The sequence below is a fragment of the Doryrhamphus excisus genome, chromosome 1 (assembly GCF_030265055.1).
Source record: "Doryrhamphus excisus isolate RoL2022-K1 chromosome 1, RoL_Dexc_1.0, whole genome shotgun sequence".
NCBI lineage: Eukaryota > Metazoa > Chordata > Actinopteri > Syngnathiformes > Syngnathidae > Doryrhamphus > Doryrhamphus excisus.
In genome coordinates this window covers 13,240,656-13,262,317 of record NC_080466.1, presented here as the reverse complement: position 1 = coordinate 13,262,317, position 21,662 = coordinate 13,240,656, and the positions used below count along the sequence as shown (strand labels likewise).

Sequence of the window (21,662 nt, the reverse complement as noted above, 5' to 3'; positions counted from 1 at the left end):
AAATCAGGAGACGGAGTCCCAAAGGCGGTCTGGCAACACAATGTCATTCCGGCAACTCCTGCAACGCCATTGGTGCCCAAGCTGTACATACATCTTTTAAAAAAAGACTTATTTCTGCGCATTTTCAGGTTGTTTGCAAAAAAGGCAAAAAGTGGTGATGATGCAACTCTACAAAAAAGAGAGCATGTGTGACGCAATTTTAAGCTGAAAAAAACGACCACAAGGTGGCAGACGTGCATTTTCCAGGAACTGGGCCTGCATCTCTTCCATGCACACCAACTCGGAAGTCAACCAGGAAGGGAAATGCCATCTCGCCTGCGGAAAGGAGGGTACGCCTTGGGGGAGCGTTTTGCAAATGCGTGCACACACACACAGCTCAGTTGCAAATGTGAAAAGTATAAACAGTTCATGGTGTTAGATTTGTAAAAAAAAAAACAACAACCATATTTGTGTTGTGGCATCATTGTTGGGATATTTTGTGTAAACATGGCTAAAATATTGTCAAAGTGAAAGTTAGGCTTGAAATGTATCTTTTTACCAAAAGCCTTTTCCCTCCTTTTTCTGACTGATATTACTTACAGATTAAAATGCATATTAACTTACCAATGTTCTACTGCGCCTCACAGCTAGGAGACCCGAGTTCAATTCCACCCTCGGCCATCTCTATGGGGAGAACATGCAAACTTGGCTTTTCTCCGGGTACTCCGGTTTCCTCCCACATTCCAAAAACATGCTAGGTTAATTGGCGACTCCAAATTGACTCCAAAAAGGTATGACAGGTATCACATGAGTGTGAATGGTTGTTTGTCTATATGTGCCCTGTGATTGGCTGGCGACCAGTCCAGGGTGTACCCCGCCTCTCGCCCAAAAACAGCTGGGATAGGCTCCAGCACCCCTTGTGAGGATAAGCGGAATGACAACAACAACAAAATCATCTGTGTGCCTTGAAAAATCTGATCCAAAACATTGACGTGTGACCAAAAAGAGAAGAGCGCAAACCAATGTATAGTCATACTGTCGTAGTATTGACTTGATATTTGATCGATACCAACATCTGCAGTATCGCCCTCCTGGAGGACCACAGTATATATCATTTGCTGTCAAAAGTTTTGAAAGGATACAAACTCAATTAAGCACAATCTATTCTAGACGACGAACATCTGGACCAGGTTTCTTCTTTGTAACATTTATCTAACATTCTACAGTGTAAATATTTAGGCGTGTGTGCGTGTGTGTGCGGGCGCGCGTGTGTGTGCGTGCGTGGTGAGTCGCAGGGATGCAGCAGGAGCGAGCTGGAACATCCATCCTGCTTCTCCGCGTGAGACACCGATCAAGTGCACTTTGTGTGTGACACGGAATGAAAGTGGTTTACTTTCCGCAAGAAGGAATCGAAGCGCGCCTGTAAAAATAACACAAACGCGCTGAGAAGATGCAACCACTTTCAAGATGGACTTTGCTGCTTTTTCTCGGAGGTTCGCTGCCACAAGGTAAGAGGAATTTATCAGCACATTCTCACCTTTCGGCTCCAAGAGAAGAGTGGAGATGAAATACGGACAAACAGACGTCAGAAACAACGTGAACTATTTTATCTCGTACATCAGCACCATAGAACTTTATTATCTCTTTCCCATACTTGTTCGAATCAAAGATAATTTGAAAGAAAACACATTCATGAATATTCCCCTCTTGGCGTTAACTAGGCCATGAAAATGAATGTAATGAATGCTAATGTTAGAATAGCGATGACGGACGGGATGGTTATTTCCAGCTAATGAGGCTTTGAGCTTTGGGGTGTATTCCCATTATTTTACAATAAGACACCGGATCAGCTGGAAGTTTGGATAACATGATTTATTCCCACTTTGCTCAGCGGCATTAAACGCACCAAGTTCATGCTAATGTTTGGGAGTTTCATTTGTTGTTGTTTGATGTTGGATGTTGTTTTTCTGAGTCCAGTTAGCGCGTTATGCCGTTAACAATCCATTTTTTCGGCTAAAATTTCTTGTTTAGCGTCCAAAATAGAGAAGATTATTATCGTACGTGGCTGTTTGATGTGTGCGCTGAAAGGCAATGTGCAAGCATGAGTGAACGTGAGGTCGTGCAGCCACACATTAACAATAACGTCAATAACGTCATTAAAACCTAACTTTATGCATTCCCACACAGTGTCAGCGTTTGAGAGCAAATATGAGGTGAAAGAAAAACGGTAAAAATACAGTATATAGTAGTCTATCTGTGTGGCGTGGGAGAAATTTAGCACACTTACATTGGTGCATTCAAGGACCGCCAAACATAGTGGGATTGATCGCACTGGTAACAAATAACATATACATGCAAATGTATGGAATTTATATTTTCATTTTGTTTCTACGATGGGCCGTGGGCCAATAAAAAACAAGCCACACTTAAGACACGCCTGACCTCAGTAGCTATGGCCATTTTGGGCTCTTCCAATGGAAAACTGCACAACCAAACTACCCAATCCTTTTCTGTGTGATAGAAACACTGTAAAAAGGACTTGGTCTGGTTTTAAAAGGCGTGGTAAAACCTTCCCTTTGTGATATCACAGAAGGATGGACTTCCTGATATGGGCATGGCCATAAGCCATATAAGCTCTCTGCCCCCCCCCCCCCCCCAGCTCTGTTTCTCTGTTTGCTAGCAATGGCTTGTAAGGGAACGCCACATTTGTTTCCAATTTCCAAAGACGCCACCATCAAGCGGAATTGGTTGGAGTTCCTAATTCCCTACCAGTAAGAAAAAGAAATGCATTTGAATCTGTCAAGGGCATTTCCCACTGGACTGTTTAGTGAACATGGGCCGTTATGCTGCTGGACTAGCCCACAAACTTGCTGAAGCCCTACACCTTTCCAACATTACTTGTTGTGTGGAAGAGTCAGAAGGGCAATCAGTAAGTAACAGGTTATCAGTGTCTTAACGGGTTTTATGTTGTGTAGCATTATAGAGTGTGCATACAGGGAGGGGGTTGCTAATAGCCGTTTCCCACCACAATTAGTGGCTCTACCAGAGTTTTTTTTACACACTGCAAAACACATTAGACGTTAGTGATGCTGTAGGAAACCTAACCTTAAAATGCTCAAGATACCTAGCACTGAGAGACGTCTTGCAGTAACCTCTTGTCTTGAGAAACTGTATGGCTGTATAAAAAGTGTATAAAGTGTATAAAATATTAAAAGTGGACATTTGAAAAAGATTAATTGGCGTTTATTAGCAGCTCCTTTACCATTTATCAGCTCCTATAAAGTTGGTTCACAGCTAGCGGCACAAACCGGAAGTCCTTTTCAGCACTCGGCAGTGTGACCAACCACATCGGAGTCGGTGTGCTTGGAGGTGGGCTGTTGGTGGAATACATTAAAACAGAGTGTTTTTGCAGGAAGCACAAAATCCGAAGAAATACAGCTGAATAGGTGCAGATTCTGGAAAGCTTTGTGTGCTGGTTATTGTGTGTAGCTGCTCTATAGGAGTCTACAACTCAATACCAAGGGACAGAAGCTGAGCACAATAGGTCCTTTTTAAAAGTAGCAAAAGTATTTCCTGTTTTCATTCATCTGTGTGTCCTCTTAAGGCAGTAATGAGCTGTCTCTTTTTTAAAATCAGTTTTTATATGCTTAATGTACATAAAAGAGCAAGCCGTATGTTCATGTCTCACCTAAGGATTGTGGGTTATGGGCAAAATTCCTCCAACGTGCATTTTTTGTGTGTACTTGGCTGACGGGCCAGTCGGTGAACTGTGCAATATAACAATTGTGTGTGTGCGGGTAGTTGTGCACGAACAAGGGTTATATCACATGAACATTTATAGAGCAGAACGTGGATCGGAAGGGGCTTGGCTTAACACTAAATGACTCACAGACAAATGTGCTGAAAATACCTCATGTTCCCCAAAGCTGTCACTATCTGCCATTCAGAACATTTACACATGACATGATATTTTCCAACAAAATACTACGACTTCTTCTTGCAATGGCGTACTGTATTTCTGGTGGGTTCAAAGTAACAAAGTGAGAAAGCAATCTGACCTCTACCAGTTCTCACTGACACCCCTTCCTAGATGAGGAAATCAGCTCCAGAACAGCAGAATAAAAATAGTATTGTCATGCTTGAATGATCATCTTAGATGTAGCCTACCTTTGGAGGCGTGCACCTGGTGAGATTGCGTGCAATTTCTTTTTGACCCGCTCAGTGTGAAAGCACGAAAAAGTTTCATTTTCTTTCTGCATGGGATGCTCCGAGAAGACTGATATGTGTGCTGCCATCTGTGGCTGTCATACAACCTTGCATTGAGGCATTAAAGCAGGGGTGTCAAACTCCTGCTACGGCGGAGTTTTTTTTTTCTAGCTGGACCAACATCTCCTTCAATTTGGGGAAGGAGCTCATCGGCCTGAGAAGCTGGTTGGAGAGAAAACCTGCATTGACGTCATACGGGGGACACATAAAAAAAAACACTTCTTAAGGTAGATCATTGACTCATGAAAATAGTAGTCACTCCAAAATGTTGTGTTGCTGCTGGATATTGTTTTTTTTTTCCAAAAAAGGAAGGTTTCAAGGGGACCTATTATGCTCATTTTTGGTCCTTCGTATTGAGTTGCGGACTCCTATACAGCTACTGCACACGATAACCCGCAGAGAAAACTTTCTAGATCCTCCAGAATCTGCACCTATTCCACATATATTCTCTTGGATTTTCCAAAACGGTCTGCTTGAATTTATTTCACCCACAGCCCACCTCTGGGCCTGGCCACTCCCAAGTGCACCAGCTCAGGCCTACAGCTTGTACGCGGGCACAAGGAAGTCACCGCCTAGATGGTTTTCACAAGGTTCACTGTGACATCACAGAGGACTCTCTGAAAGTGAGCGTCAGAGCCGTCCCAAACTTCTTTCAGGGCTCATTTACTTACGGTGGACTTCACTGCTTTAAGAAAATAATTGAAGGGTAAGCAACTCCCAAGTCATTTACACTTACCACTCTGTGTTTTGACCAATGAAGGTGACCAATCATCATGTTCTGCAAGTTCACATTTCATCTCCAAATGTTTCTCCCTTGTTTTCTCCTCAAACTATTGACACATCACTCAAATCTTGGCTATAATCATTGTAAACAACCTGGGTCTCGTACACCGCTGTGTTTGTTTACCTGAGTCATATTATGTATGACATCATGACAAACAATATTTAACATATTGATGCAAAGTTGATAATAATAATGTCAGGGACCCTTTCAAGAAATACAGGATCATATCATTGACTGGACGGTGTTGGTCATTGTGTTGTTACTGCTGGTTGTTCTTTTCACTCACTGAGTTGCATTGCAAAATGGTATCATGTGTTTATTTCATTTACAGTTGAGGTTGGATTGTATTTTGTGCGCTGCGTGGATTTGCTCCGCGCTGAGGCCGCGAAAGAGGTGGGCGATGGCATAGGTCGTAGGCTGCATTCTTCCGGGATCCTCCACAGCGCCGTTGTCACAGCCGTCTCGACATGGCCCCCTGGGCTTGGGCGTGTGGCTTGGGCCTGGTTCAGGCTCGGAATTAGGGTTCCGGGTTAGGAGGGAGGTTGCTCCAGCACGGCGATTTTCTTCTTGGCCAGGAAGCGTCAGATGCTCAGGGCATTGAGACAACTCCTGCCTCAGCCGCAGGATGTCTTTGTAGACGGGCTCGTTGAGCCTCTGGCCCCTTGTGGAGAACTCACAGTGGACGATGCCTAGCACATCCAAGAATGCCATCAACATCAGCAGTCCTACTAGGTTTCTCACGCCTTCAACGTGGACCAGAAGTGAGAAGCATCCAGTGCCTTTTAATCCATTTTCTCTCTCTTAAAAGCATTTGCATGAAGCCTAAAAGGCTTCATGCAAATGCTTTTCCATATATTCCCTCGCCATCATTCCATCCTGAATGACATCCGTCCTGAGACATTTTTCTTCACACCATCCAAGTTGACCTCCAACTCAATGCTTGACTGCGTTAAATATTTCTCACGAGATCGACACTTCAAGTCATTTGGCCTCCAAGTTTTGACAGGTTGGCCACATTATCTTGAATAATTCATATTGTGCATTTTAGGACATGAAATGAACATTTCTTGCACTTCAGAAGCTCTTCCACCTATTCTATTCTCTGCTGTCTTTTGACATAAACCGCCTGATTTCAGTTTTTGACTTGTCTTTCCTCAAAGAAACTGTGCGATGACTTGATTCCGTGTGCATGCAGGCCAATACGGATGCTTTCAACTCATTCCAGTGCAAAGCTCTCCATCACAGCATTTTCACACAAACTAAATATCATCACACAGTGGGTGGAGGAGATGTAGCCCTGTTATTGAGCCAGCGACGATGCAAACCAGACCTGCTTTTCACTGAGTCAAGGCAACAAGACAAACAAACAACAGGGAGGAAACTTACCACCACTAACCACTCGTCCACCATGCAGCCCAGTTTGATAACTTGTCAAACGAAATATAATATATGAACAAATGTGAAAGATGTTGTGTGTCGTCTTGAAACAAGTGAGTCATAACATCGGCTCTTGCAATCCCCCACCCTTCTTTTCTTCAAGAAGCACAAAGAATCACTTGCCTTGAATATATAATATCAACATCCTCCAAACGACAGGAGGGGGTCGAGAAAGAAACAGAACGAAAAAGAAAGACTTCATAAAAAAATTAATAAATTAACATTAATACGAGCCCTTTGGATGAGTGGTTAGCGTGCAGGCCTCACAGCTAGGAGACCTGAGTTAGAGTCCACCCTCGGCCATCTCTGTGTGGAGTTTGCATGTTCTCGCCGTGCATGTGTGGGTTTTCCCCGGGACTCCGGTTTTCCTCCCCCATCCCAAAAACATGCTAAGTTAATTGGAGACTCCAAATGGTCCATAGGAATGAATGTGAGTGGGAATGGTTGCCTATATGTGCCCTGGGATTGGCTGGCTACCAGTCCAGGGTGGACCCCGCCTCTCGCCCACAGACCTCTGGGATAAGCTCCAGCACGCCCGCAACCTTCGTGAGCATAAGTGGTAGAAAATGAATGAATATCTGTGATCATGCATTAACACGTACATTGATGATAACATGTAATAGTTGCAGTATCATGGCCTATCTTGGCTTAACTGACATCAAAACCTGGATGGAACACAATTTCCTCAAACATAACAGTGACAAAACAGATATTATCATCATTGGTCCCAAAAACATCACAACATCCACCCATTACTTCTTTCTCGAACTCGACAGCACCACCCTCATTCCATCACCGCTCATCCGCAACATCGGCATCCTCCTGGACCCTACCCTTTCTTTCGAACCCCACATCAAACAATTACCCCGGACAGCATTTTGTCATCTTAAGAACATACCCGACTCCGTCCCACTTCATCACTTTCATTCTCTGCCGCTGAATTCCTGATGCACGCATTTATCACATTCAGAATCGACTACTGCAACAGTATTCTTTATGGTACAACATCTAAAACCCTCAACAAATTACAATATATTCAGAACTCAGCTGCTCGCCTCCTCACCTCCACCCGCTCCCGTCAACACATTACCCCGGTCCTTAAAAACCTCCACTGGCTTCCCATCCCCCAACGTTTCCATTTCAAAGTCCTTCTCATCACTTACTAAGCTCTCCACAATCTGACCCCCTCCATACCTCACAGACCTCCTTCATCCACACAACCCCCCACGTCCCCTTCGCTCCTCAGACTCTAACCTCCTGGCACTCCCTGTAAGACCAAGCTCCGAACCTGGGGAGACAGAGCCTTCTCCATCGCTGCCCCCACCCTCTGGAATTTTTTGCCCCATTCGCTCCGTGCTTGCCTCCTTCAAAAAACAACTCAAAACCCACCTGTTTAAATCCGTTTTTAATGTCTAACTTTTTATACCTGACTGCTGCGCCCTGCCCCACTTTTAGCCTTGTTTGAGCTCTGAATGAATGTTTGGATATTGTATTGTAATGCATCTTTTACTGTAAATTGTCTTTGAGTACTCTGAAAAGCGCTATACAAATAAAATGTATTATTATTATTATTATTTGGATGATTCAAAACACTACCCAAACTTGATACACATACTTATGCTACCTCAGTCAACAACAACAGCAGTGACAACACTTGTTATGTCCGCTCTCCTTGGGATGGCTGTGTCTTCCAGCACGTGTGATGTGTGCCCCAGTCCTCAGGTAAAAAATGCTGACGGCAAACCAGCATCTTGTTGAGTCTTTGTAGCCAAATGTAGAACTAGCTATCCACTTTTCTGTCTGTGAATGATGCTGAGGCTAGCAATTAGCGAGGCATCGTGTTAGTCCGCCAGCTAAAAATAGTTTTTCATGTTAGCTACAATAGTAGTATGGCTGTAGCTTGGTTAATATACAAGTCAGTTATGTAAATGGAACACTGTTGGCTGTCTTAGGTTCTTTTGTGAGGTATTTAGCGTCAAAATAGGTATTTTCCTTGATGTCTGCTGTTAGCTGGCTCATATGAAGTCGTGCTAGAATGCATAGAAAAGGGAAATAAATATGTGTTCATGTGTCACAGATTGTCAATGATGGGCAAAATTCCAAAAAAGTGCAGTTCCCCTTCTAAGTCTGCATTAGTGCTGGTATTTTTGAATTTGTAGGCTACACTGGAAATAATGTATGTCCTTTTCCTTGTTTCACCTGGTCTTGTCAGCCCCGCCCACTTCCTGTTGTGTTCAGCCAATCAGATGTTTGCCTTCCCTCCTGTTTCTCACCTGTGTGCCTTTTTGCCGATTGCAGCTTTGTTTTTTTTCAATGAGAATAATAACGTTTAGTTTAAAGTCTGGCCTGCGCTAATGCTACGCTACATTCCGTAGAAAAGTAACATGGCATTTCCCATGTGATCCACTTCAAACATCGACAGAAGCAGCGAAATGAAACAGAAGGTGGAAGAAAAGTAATTACAGGAGGACTTGAAGCTTAATCAACCTCCACTGTGCTTTATTTCATCAAATTACAAGTGCGGAACAGATTTAAGTCGCTCTTTGATCATTTCCTGACGCACACAAAAGCACATTTGATATGGTTTGCATGTCACATCATCAGAAAATAATTCCAACAGAAAATGAGTCGCAGGTTCCGCCTAATTACACCCTAAGTGTTCTATTTTCAGACAGCTCATCTCTTCCCATGTTGTTGATGATTTTTCCACGTTTCAGCGGTTGCAAAGGTGTGCACATGACCTGACCGAAAGCTGATCCAAACCGATGAGATAGAGCGCCACATTGATGGATGTGACAGCAGGGGAATCATTATTCATGAAATAATTCTGGATTTGGAAAAGCTAACTCTACCTAGCTGGTGCTATCTACCTAGCTTTATATGGCTTTCATGATGCCTTCCTACAAAGATGTCCTTCTGCCAAGTCAGAAAAATAAATGAATAAATGAATGATGGCTATTCAGATGTAGTTTTACCAAATGTGCTTTCATTTCCCTTCTCCCCGTCTCCCTGTTGTTCCGCACACTCAGGAAGCTTTGCATCAAAAGCAGAGGACCACCTCTTCAGGAAGCTTTTCAGGAGGTACAACCAGTTTATCAGGCCGGTGGAGAACGTCTCAGACCCTGTCACGGTGGAGTTTGAAGTCTCCATCTCACAGCTGGTCAAAGTTGTAAGTTCAAAACAAGTAAATTGGTAAATGCATTATGCAAGGATTTTGCATATGTATATGTGATATCACAGCGGGACTCACTTCTCGCTTCAAATTTCATCCATCCATCCATTTTCTGTACCGCTTATCCTCACTAGGGTCGCGGGCATGCTGGAGCCTATCCCAGCTGTCTTGGAGAGAGAGGTGGGGTCCAACCTGGACTGGTGGCCAGCCAATCACAGGGCACATATAGACAAACAATCATTCACATGTTTTTTGAAAATATATTTGTTTATAATTCATGGCTGTTTCGTGGTTGAATACGGCCGACAATACTGGAAGGAATTGAAGGATTGAACCAGCAACCATCGTGTTGCGAGACAACCACTAAACCACCTCTGAATGTGTTTGGTGTAATTCAAATGAAAATACACGGCCCCTGAACATGGTTTGTGTGTGTGTGTGTGTGAGAATCGCGACCTCAATTCTTCAGTTCCTTCCAGACTTCAGACGCAAGGTGACTTCTTTCTCTGCTTCTCTGCAGGATGAAGTCAATCAGATCATGGAAACTAATTTGTGGCTTCGGCATGTAAGTACACACACGCACACACACAGACTTGCCAAACTTGACCTTTCTATTTTTTTGCTTAGGGTAGAAATTGTGGTGAAGAGAAGGTACACATAGTCATCATTATGGAATACGGGTATGGCTGTATGGCTGTCACAAACAAAAAAGTAATTCCTGATACGGTAAAAAACTAGAAAATACCCTGTATGTTTTTTTTTCTCATCCACCCTCATTTGGTCATCATGTGCAAATACCTGACAGTACAGGTGAAATGTCCAGCATACACGTACCCCTCTTAAGCAAAGTCTTTATGCTGCACTGATCATGGCTGGTGAGGCACCAACACCTTGGAGTTGCCCATGAAGAGGATAAGAAGAAAAAGAAGCGAATAATTCACTTGGGATTAAAAAAATAATAATGTTTTGAAATTGTTGTGGTCGAGTGGTTAGCGCGCAGACCTCACAGCTAGGAGACCAGGGTTCAATTCCACCCTCGGCCATCTATGTGTGGAGTTTGCATGTTCTCTCCGTGCATGCGTGGCTTTTCTCCGGGTACTCCGGTTTCCTCCCACATTCCAAAAACATGCTAGGTTAATTGGCCACTCCAAATTGTCCAAAGGTATGAATGTGGGTGGGAATGGTTGTTTGTCTATATGTGCCCTGTGATTGACTGGCCACTAGTCCAGTGTGGACCCCGCCTCTCGGCCGTAGTCTGCTGGGATAGGCTCCAGCATACCGCCACCCTAGTGAGGATAAGCGGCATAGAAAATGGGAGGATGGATGGATATAGAATGGATGGACGGATATAGGATAGATGGATGGATATAGGATGATAGGATGGATGGATGATGGATATAGGATGGAAGGATGGATGATGGATGATGGATGGATGGATATAGGATGGATGGATGGGTGGATATAGGATGATAGGATGGATGGATGGATATAGGATGGAAGGATGGATATAAGATCAATGGATATAGGATGGATGGATGGATGATGGATGGATATAGAATGGATGGATGGATATAGGATGATACGATGGATGGATGAATGATGGATGGATATAGAATGGATGGATGGATGATGGATATAGGATGATAGGATGGATTGATGGATGGATGATTGATGGATACATGATGATAGGGTGGATGGATGGTTGGATGGATAGATGATGGATATAGGATGATAGGATGGATGGATGATAGATGGATATAGGATGATAGGATGGATGGGTATAGGATTATAGGATGGATGTATGGATGGATATAGGATGGCTGGATGGATGATGGATGGATGGATGATAGATGGATATAGGATGATAGGATGGATGTATGGATGGATATAGGATGGATGAATGATGGATGGATATAGGATGGATGTATGGATGGATATAGGATGGATGGATGATGGATGGATGGATATCGGATTGATGGATGGATATAGGATTGATATAAGATGATAGGATGGATGGATATAGAATGGATGGATATAGGATGTATGTATGTATGTATGTATGGATGGATGATAGGGTGGATGATGGATGGATATAGGATGATTGGATGGATGGATATAGGATGGATGGATGGATATTGGAAGGATGGATGGATGGATATAGGATGATAGGATGGATGGATGATGATGGATATAGGATGGATGGATGATAGGATGGATGGATGATAGGATGGATTTAGGATGGATGTATATAGGATGAATGGATGATGGATGGATGGATGGATGGATATAGGATGGATGGATGGATGGGTGATGGATGGATGATGGATGGATGGATGATGGATGGATGGATATAGGATGATCGGATGGATGGATGGATGATGGATGGGTGATGGATGGATGATGGATGGATGGATATAGGATGGATGGATGGATGATGGATGTACACCGTGACTCCATGTGTTCATGGAGCTGAATCTAATCTAATCTAATAATTCCAACAGTCACTTATCTAATCAGAAATCCGGGAATGTCAAGCCAGCTGGTGGGTTCGGCACAGGGAGAACGAGCCGTGTGTCATTAATAGACCTTTTTATGGCACGTATCAATTACTACAATTTTTTTTCCATTTGCTGGTGGTAACCCTCGCAAACAGCAGGGCTCTACTGCATATGTGTCAAACTCAGGCCCGGGGCCCAAATTCGTCCCATGCTGCAATTTCATCTGTCCCTCTGAACTGTTTGTAAAATAGCATTGAGTCGCCCTGCCTCACAAACCTTATCAAACAAAGCTCTTAGAGCCATCTGCGTAATTAAACCATTCCTCCAGTACAAACTGCTCCTCTGGCATTTTAATTTAAAAAGTGGAAACTTTATTTTATATTGCACAAAATTCACAACAATTCTCAGTAAGGGTGCCAAATTCAGAGCAAAAGTCCAAATAATTGAACTGTCCATGATTAAAAATAGCAGAACTTTAACTATGACACGCTGTCTGTACAAACAAACCTTAAAAAGGCATAAAAACAATAATAATAATAAAAGTGTGTCATCTGTCCATTCCACAGATGCTAACTCTTCCGAGTTGCACATTGATTGTGATGTTTTCGTGTTGATATAAAATACTGATGAAGAGGCGGTTGATCAACAATCACTTTATTGAAACCAACAACCATGGCAAAACAAGAAGGTGTTATGGTTATTAATACTTTCAGTATGCAGAAATTTCAAGAACAAGTGTTGAAAAATTCAGGATAAACATTAAGAACGGTTGTGGGGGTTGTTGATGTAATGTCCAGTTTGGCTCACAACCAAAAGCAGGCTTTGACCTTTGGCCCCCAGTGTGTGAATTTGCTCCCCCTGCTCTCCTGTGTATGAATGGATGCATAAGTCCATGGTCCATGTTGGCATTGCCTCTGTGCAGGTCTAGAACCACAGACGCTGCTCGATACCATCAAGTCTTGTCTACTTGACACTGATGCAATCCAACAGAACATCAGCTGGTGCTGTGATTACTCGTTCCACTTCATAGGCATTCAAATCTCCGTAAAGGCTGGTCTCGATTGTCATGGCTCAGCCGTCTGTGTTGAAGAAGGCTTCGCTAAGTGCCATCACTCACTGATAATTATAGTGGATTGATGCCGCTTCAGCCACCCTGCAGGGGATTCCATCTCTAGCTGTGCATTGGCTTCATTCTTCCAAAATACAGTCGACGGACTATCGTTGCTGATGGTTTATGTCTTTATCTATGCAACCATTGATGTTCTCTTGGTCTGTCAAATATCCGATTGCAGCCTCCATGTTATCCATGTTGATACGGGCGTGTCAGGAGAGTTGAGGTGTGGAATTATTGTAGTGTTACCAACATTATGGCATCCTGCTCATGCTAGCAGCGATCTCATCTCCAGCCAATCATAATCCCTGATAAATGGAAAAACCAGTGCGGCATGAAGTGGTTAATTAAACAGCGCTCAGGTCGTTACTGGGCATTAATCCACCCTGCTAATGAAAGACTTTATCTTGAATGACGTGTAGACTCATGAATAGTTAGTTACCTGCGTTCACAGAATAACAATTCAATCCTCTCATTTGTCAGCACGCTGTTTCTTGTTATTGACTTGGCTTTATTGCTGTGCTATTACGACTCTTCACTGCATTCATTAAACGCCCCAAAGGCTCATACTTCCGTGAATATTTCCCTTTTGTACTGACGCTTGAAAAGAATGTTATGTACAATATGAGGATGGACTTTAAGGAGATTGTTGAGAGAGCCTGCAGCTCTTTAAGCGGCGACTACTGAGACCGATCAATGACTTTATCCGTCTTCTTTTTCAGATCTGGAATGACTACAAGCTGCGATGGATGCCGGCCGAGTTTGATGGAATTGAGTTCATTCGAGTTCCATCCAACAAGATCTGGAGACCCGACATTGTCCTCTACAACAAGTGAGACCGTCGGCACCATTACCATTAATACAGTCTCATAGTTCCTACTCATACAAGTATTGCAGTGGCGGCTGCTGGTCCCCGAAACAGGAAGCTCATTGGGGTCTGACGTGCATTTAATATGATTTCAGCAAGGCTGTCTGCCGCCGTCATGATTGGGCTAACTAGCACGCTCCTTCCACACTTCAATGAAGGAATTAACCTCTAGAGTTGTAGAATTGACTGCAAATCTGCGGGACCGGCATAGGCAAAGGGGGACAAAGTAATCCGTAATGCAGCGTTAAGTCCAATGATCATAGTAATGGTTGTTGTTGTGGCTCGTGACCTAACGGCCTGCATATTCATGCCCCCCCCTCTGTGAAATGAGACAATCATTGGGGGATAGCTGTTAGGACATTGTCGTAATGGCGCAAACCCGCCTCTCTGTTGAGACAACAGTGTCCTGACATTTCTCCCCCAAAGATTGTCTCATTCCAGGGAAAGAGTAGCCACTCAGGAGTTGTTTTACCACCAGGGAGGCAAACAACCTTTTTTTATGCAGGGCAGTGGTCCACCATCCATGCCTGGCAAGAACAACCACCCTTTTGTGGTGTGGCGACCCCCACCAGGGGCATGAGTAGGGAGACCCCTCAACGTCTTCAACAAATAATAAAAGTCCAGTTGTCTCAATTCAACCTTAGTATGTTGATGAAGCCATATCCTTCTTAAATTTTAGATGATAAATTATAGATGATAGTAGAATTGGTGGAAACTAAAAACATTGTTATTCATGTTCTAATGTTTTTTTCTTTCCTCCACACCTTTCTCCTCTCCATTTCATTTCTACCCCAAATTGGACGCAATATTGGACATTTCTGTCTTTTCTAATGCACACATGCTTGTGACGTGTCCCCTCATCGCCATGGCCATATGCTGATGCTGCTCCATACATGCGCCCACACACAGTGCCGTCGGGGACTTCCTGGTGGAAGATAAAACCAAAGCTCTGCTGAAGTTTGATGGTACGATTACCTGGATTCCTCCCGCCATTTTCAAATCCTCCTGCCCCATGGACATCACCTACTTCCCCTTCGACTATCAGAATTGCTCCATGAAGTTCGGATCTTGGACCTACGACAAAGCCAAGATTGACCTGGTACTGATTGGGTCGAAGGTTAGTGATAGCTGTTATTGGAAGATAATATTGATTTGGTCAGACACAAAGAAATGAAACAAGCCAAAATGACACTGACAAGCAGCCAGTGTCTGCTGCAGAAGGAGAGAACTGAAAGAATCCTTCCCAGCAAGAAATCCGTTTTGGATAGAATTGCTACTGAGGCATTTGTGGTAACATCAGAGTTCCATGTCGACATTGACTGCAAATGAGGTGGTTTGAAAAACAAAAACGAACAAAGGCAGAATGAAAGGCAAATTGGGGGGCTGTATTTGCATTCATACCCAAAGACACAGATCAACATCATCTTGTAGAAACATGTTTGATCACATACAGAAAAATCAAAGGCTACTGGGGGCCTCCTCTTTGTATCAAACTGCCCTATTTGAGCACCAAATCATACAGTTTGTGTGTATTTAGTCAGTGCTTGACACAACAGCTACAATTAGTGTCCATTGCTGTTTAAAACACCACATTTGTCAAACCACTCAGGTATCGTATCATATATGTATATACAGTTGCACATTACTTACAGACACATGGTCTCCAAGGTAGAAGTGTTCTATATGCTCTGTGTCCCTAACCGCATCACAAAGTCACAGGACCAGCCAAGTACGGAAAAGCATGACTTGTACACGATTTTTTTAATTGTCAAGTCATTTTGTTTGTTTTCTTCAAGAAAAATGCATCCATCATCATGACCAAATGCAGGCATACCTGGGAAGTGGTTTTTTTTGGCACTGATCTCTCTTCATTCATGGAACAACGTGACCTTCCATCGTCTAGGTCAACCTGAAGGACTTCTGGGAGAGTGGCGAGTGGGAGATCATTGACGCACCGGGCTACAAGCATGACATCAAGTACAACTGTTGCGAGGAGATCTACCCAGACATTACATACTCCTTCTACATCCGTCGCCTGCCACTCTTCTACACCATCAACCTCATCATCCCCTGCCTCCTCATCTCTTTCCTCACAGTGCTGGTTTTCTATCTCCCTTCCGACTGTGGAGAGAAGGTCACGCTCTGTATCTCCGTCCTGCTCTCCCTCACTGTCTTTCTACTGGTTATCACCGAGACCATTCCCTCCACGTCTCTGGTCATCCCGCTAATCGGAGAGTATCTGCTCTTCACCATGATCTTCGTGACACTCAGCATTGTCATCACCGTCTTTGTGTTGAACGTGCATTATCGCACACCCATGACGCACACCATGCCAGGCTGGGTGCGCTCCGTCTTTCTCAAAGTGTTGCCAAGGATTATGTTGATGCGGAGACCGACTGATGAAGACACCAAGGCTGGAGGCTCGGAAAGCAGTGGGGAGGCAGGAGGAGCTGGAGGGGGAGGAGGAGGCGGAGGAGGCAAGAAGAGGAAGAATAATTTGATGCAGGCAAGAAACCGTGTCTGGTGTTTGGAACTCTGTGTGGATGATATTTTTTTCTTGTGATCTGGAATATATGATAGTAAAAAAGGAACCATAAAGTCACCTTATGTCGCTTACTTTTTGAAGATAACATAGACAACAGGATTCACAAAGTGAATAAACATTGTTTCCAATGCTATGGTCATACAAGCAGGACTGAGAAGTGAGACGTGATTGCAATAAGAGTATCCATAGTGGTGTGTGTGAACAACATCACCAGTGTGACTGAAATACTGAAGCCAGTGTGTGCATGTGCTTTGCAGCAGTTTGGAGGAGGTTCCCTCAACTGTTTGGAGTTTGGGGACAGTAAGTTTTCCGTGGAGGAATGCACAGAGACACAGTGCTCCTGCCCCTGCCAGCATGGGAAGGAAAGTCCCAAATCGACAAAAGCTGGAACGTTACCATGTCGGTTGAGTCCGCAGAGCATGACCTCAGTGGTCACCTTCTCCATGGTGTCACCGGAGATCAAGCATGCCATCGAGAGTGTCAAGTATATTGCTGAAAACATGAGGAGCCGGAACAAAGCCAAGGAGGTTAGTTGATGTCATTCACTGCTTGGGTGTACTTTCGCAATGTAGTATGAAAATGTATCATTGACACTATTTATCTTATTATTATTATTATTATTTATATGACGCACAGTGTTGTCCTAATACTGTATGCATACAGTCTGTCACAAAAGTGAGTGCGCTTCCTTACATTTCTGCAAATAATTGATTGTTACGACACGTGGATATTCATTTACCGTAATTTCCGGTGTAAGGAGCCAATTTCAAATCTGAACACTACGGCTTGTACAGCGGTGCGGCTAATCTATGGCTATGTTCTCATCACATGACATCTCCTTTACTTTAGAACTTGTACTAATCATTTAAATACTCTGGCAGTGAGGAAACGGTAGGTCTTTCTTTGTCCTATCAATCAACTCACAACAAGCTTGTCAACACATTGGAAGTCGTAGGATGTCGCGTATTACTCAGTATACCATTCTGACTCACCATGCCATCTGACAAAGAACACTGAAGTCATCACACAGCAACTTAACACTCAACACAAGTTTAAAAAATGTATATTTTAACGTTTTGCCATAATGTATTTCTTCCAGCAAAGCATTTCATTGGTTATGACTGCTGGGGTGCTGCAATGATGTCAGCCTCCATCTGGGCTCCCTCTGGTGGACACAGGCAGTATTGCAGCAATAATTTCGATCCTCTGTCCTCCTTCATCATATAGAAGTGTCCTGGGGCAGGATACTGAATCCCCGGTTTGTCCTGATGTTGCGTCATCAGTAGGTAAATGTGCAAAGCGCTTCCAGGTAGAAATGTGCTCTACAAGTGAAGTCCATTACCATCTTAAAAATCTAACTTTACTGTAAATCTTCACTTCTGTTTGTAAGCTTCAACAGCCTACGAAGTATCATAATTGATACTCACACTTTTTATGTCATAATTGACATAATTTTGAAATGATCTCCTAGGAAATACGTGATTCCAGTATTTTGACACGATCAAACCCCGCAGCTTTTCATAGACGGTAAACACTGAAAGCAAAGGCCATGCATAATGCATGAATGCAAAAACACACCTTGGAGAGCTCCGCCAGCGCTCTGAACACAAATGTTGCAGATTGCAACTTGCCCCAAAACATCAACAATAGTACTATTTAGAAATGCTGAAATGGCTCATGGGAACGAGGATGTCTTTCTTCTGCAGGAATGAGACAGCGAATGAGACATCATTTCATGTATTTTTGCTTCTCTCCAAGCAACAAGTCCCATTTTCTCTTTAATAGTGTGCGCTTTCATGTTTATGTTTGGAATTTGATCTACTTGTATACAATTTGCATCCTTCCTCCCTTCCAGGTGGAGGATGACTGGAAGTATGTTGCCATGGTGATTGACAGAATCTTCCTTTGGGTGTTTGTGACCGTGTGCGTCCTGGGAACCGTGGGCCTCTTCCTCCAACCTCTCTTTGGCTTTCTCTCATAGCGACAACTCTGGTTTGACCATCCTGGCGCAGTGAAGACGGACGCTTTGATGCGCTGCTCTTCATTTTTGTCATGCCTTCATTTCACGCTTATTATGGATGTGTATTATTTTACCCAAATAGCACGACATAATAAGGGATTGGTTTTAAAGGGTTTGGAAAAAAGTTTAGAAAAAAAATAAGATGATAAATGATGAACTTTGTTTGCTTAAAAATGTCATTTTCTGGTCACTGTTAGTTTTAGCAAAAGGAAACCTTATTGAATAATGTAGGAAACACACAGTGAAACCTCGGTTCATGTAGGCGTACGCTTTCCAGTTGGCCTCGGCGGGCGTCTTGTCACGTTATTAATACACTGCCTGAGTAGCTGTGTTGTTAATAGATTTTTTTTTATCACAAAACATCTTTCTTAGCAGCCTATTAGCTGAAAAAAACCACAAATTGGATGTTTTTTCATAGTTTTACAACATGATGTAGCAGCGCGATGAACACGGACACCACCTTAGTGTTTTGCTATGAGTTATTATAATTCATTAGTGTTTCTCACATTCTTTATCAAAATGCTAGCACTTTTTTGGCTCCATTTTGGGTTATTTTTTAGCCCTGACCAAAAGAAGAGCAGAGACTTGAGGTGAGAAACACTATCGAATTCAAGAAATAACTCATGGCAAAACATGGAGGTGGTGTCCCTGTTGATCTTGCTGTCTCATCGTGTCTTTGACAACAATCACGTCTTCAGTGAGAGTAAAGTAACCTTGAATGTTCACGGATTCATTGGATTTACATGTGTTGGTATGGGAAAAATTGATTGGGTTAGAGTATATTTTGGTTAGAGTCGGACATCCTTCGTATTACTCACAGCTAACTTCAACTATGTCCAATACGGTTTCAAGCTTGCTGTAATTTTGTGTCTTTGGGCTCATGGCACCGGCACATTTCTGTGTTTGCATGATTGAAAACATATATTGTATATCTGGCTGGAATTCAGATACACTTCCACTTCCTGTAAAGTCTTTTGAATTTTGTGGCTTTTCAGAAACATATTAATGACGTTGTCATGTTGTTTTGTGGTTAAATACAGACCATTATTGTCAAAAACATGCATATTTAAGCTAATACTATGTCGTGTTTTGCTTAAATGAAGCATTTTCAAGCATACTAAAATACAAATTCACAAGATGCATTCAAAAATGTTGATGATACATTGATCACTAGGTGTCAGTGATGGTGCTGAAATGTTCGGCACCAGACTTAATTATCGGAACATTGCATGTTTGATTTGTCTCAGAGGAAGAAAAAATAACCCCTGATAAAAATAGGCTACTAATCTGAAAGGCCGGCATCACTTCCTGCCCGCCACTCACTCTGCTTTCCTAAGGAACACATTTATATGTACTTGTCTTATGTCTTAAATGGCTTTTTTGCTCGTATTACGTTTACTATATAGGTATTATGAATGTAAAGGTGACCATAGGGGTGTTATTTCATGTCTAGAGGGCTCTAATAGACAGGTTTTCTACGCTCTAACTCTTAGAAAATATTATATTTCTGAATAAGGACTCATACTGTGCAGAAATTCAATTATCACCGTCGGCTATGGATCTAATTCCCTCACTCATTCATTATGTCCTGTTTATCCTCACAAGGGTTGCGGGGGTGCTGGAGCCTATCCCAGCTGTCTTGGGGCGAGAGGCGGGGTCCACCCTGGACTGTTGGCCAGCCAATCCCAGGGCACATATAGACAAACAACCATTCCCACCCACATTCATACCTATGGACAATTTGGAATGGCCAATTAACCTAGCATGTTTTTGGAATGTGGGAGGAAACCGGAGTACCCGGAGAAAAGCCACACATGCATGGGGAGAACATGCAAACTCCACACAGAGATGGCCGAGGGTGGAATTGAATGCGGGTCTCCTAGCTGTGAGGTCTGCGTGCTAACCACTCTACCGCCGTGCAGCCCCTGGAACAAATTAACGGTGTTAAACGAGGAGCAACTGTACGTGACATTCACACACACTCTTCCTCACCATGAACTTTTTGCCTTCAGCATCTCTGATGCGGACTTTGATTAAAGTCATAAGTGATGCTGAGTCTGATTCATCAAGCCGCCTGCAGTCAGAGCCAATCATTCACTCAGTCCTTTCCATCGGAGCGTGCATTTCATGAATAAAGTTGTGTCTTGTCACCAGAATCTACGTGTTGGTGGATGTTCATCATTATTAACGTTCCACCTTTTAATTACTTTGAATGAAATGTACTTGGTTCCATGGCATTTCCTCATCAAGGAATTGTTTCTAATCCGGTGGTTCTTCCTGTGTTGCTTTTGTCTTGATTCTGTGTAAGACACGTGCATGGCAGACATTCTGATTACCACAAATTGTACAAATGTACCATGCAGCACTGACAACAGGGATGCTACTTTGATATGTCATACTGGGGGGTTTATAACATGCTATTTTCCTTTGCAACGTTGGCTGTGGAATACTAATAAATGTACAGTTTGGCCATTGTTTGTCTTCTTAATTGTACAACATCCAAACCTGATGTTTATTTCAGTAGGTAGTAATTGTTCACTTGTCCAGGTTGAATCCCTAAATATGCCTCTAAAGTTGTAGACGACTCAAACATGAAAACATAAAACCCGACTGTTAAATAGTGTCTGCTTAATAGAAATGGCATTCAAATAGTTGAGGTCACCTTTACAGAGGCAAGGTGTCACGTTATAATAGACTAATGTGATCGATGCTAGCATGGTGAATAATGAACTGATACATTGTTGGGTGGGCAAGGATATTACAAAACAACATTCAATAGGATATTCAGTATGTGTGTTGAGATATCATAAAGCAAATGTTGGCTTTCTGTTCTCCTCCCACTGCTCCATCTGAAGTGGAAGCCATCATTCCCTACCTCTGCTCACCATCAAACAAACTCCTCTCTGCTACCGTGGACCGCATCTTTCTTCTTTTCCTACCGCTTCCTCCCCCAGCATCTCACAAGCCAACGTCAGCAACGCC

General features: G+C 43.0%; 1 protein-coding gene across 3 annotated transcripts; it reads left to right on the top strand.

Annotated features, from left to right (window-relative positions):
• The first annotated feature begins 1,287 nt into the window (after nucleotides 1-1,287).
• chrna6 (cholinergic receptor, nicotinic, alpha 6) lies at nucleotides 1,288-21,253 on the top strand. 3 transcript variants are annotated; one of them, XM_058085186.1, is made up of 9 exons: nucleotides 1,288-1,487; nucleotides 9,496-9,635; nucleotides 10,159-10,203; nucleotides 13,970-14,079; nucleotides 15,025-15,232; nucleotides 16,019-16,621; nucleotides 16,918-17,187; nucleotides 18,516-18,545; nucleotides 20,286-21,253. In XM_058085186.1, exons 1-9 carry the CDS (start codon nucleotides 1,430-1,432, stop codon nucleotides 20,436-20,438), a joined length of 1,617 nt encoding a protein of 538 aa, XP_057941169.1. In that variant the 5' UTR covers nucleotides 1,288-1,429; the 3' UTR covers nucleotides 20,439-21,253. The 3 variants fall into 3 exon arrangements, with proteins under 3 accessions (XP_057941169.1, XP_057941179.1, XP_057941187.1); XM_058085196.1 differs by having other exon boundaries at nucleotides 18,516-20,434; XM_058085204.1 differs by lacking the exon at nucleotides 1,288-1,487 and having other exon boundaries at nucleotides 9,528-9,635; nucleotides 9,773-10,203.
• The last annotated feature ends 409 nt before the right edge of the window (nucleotides 21,254-21,662 follow it).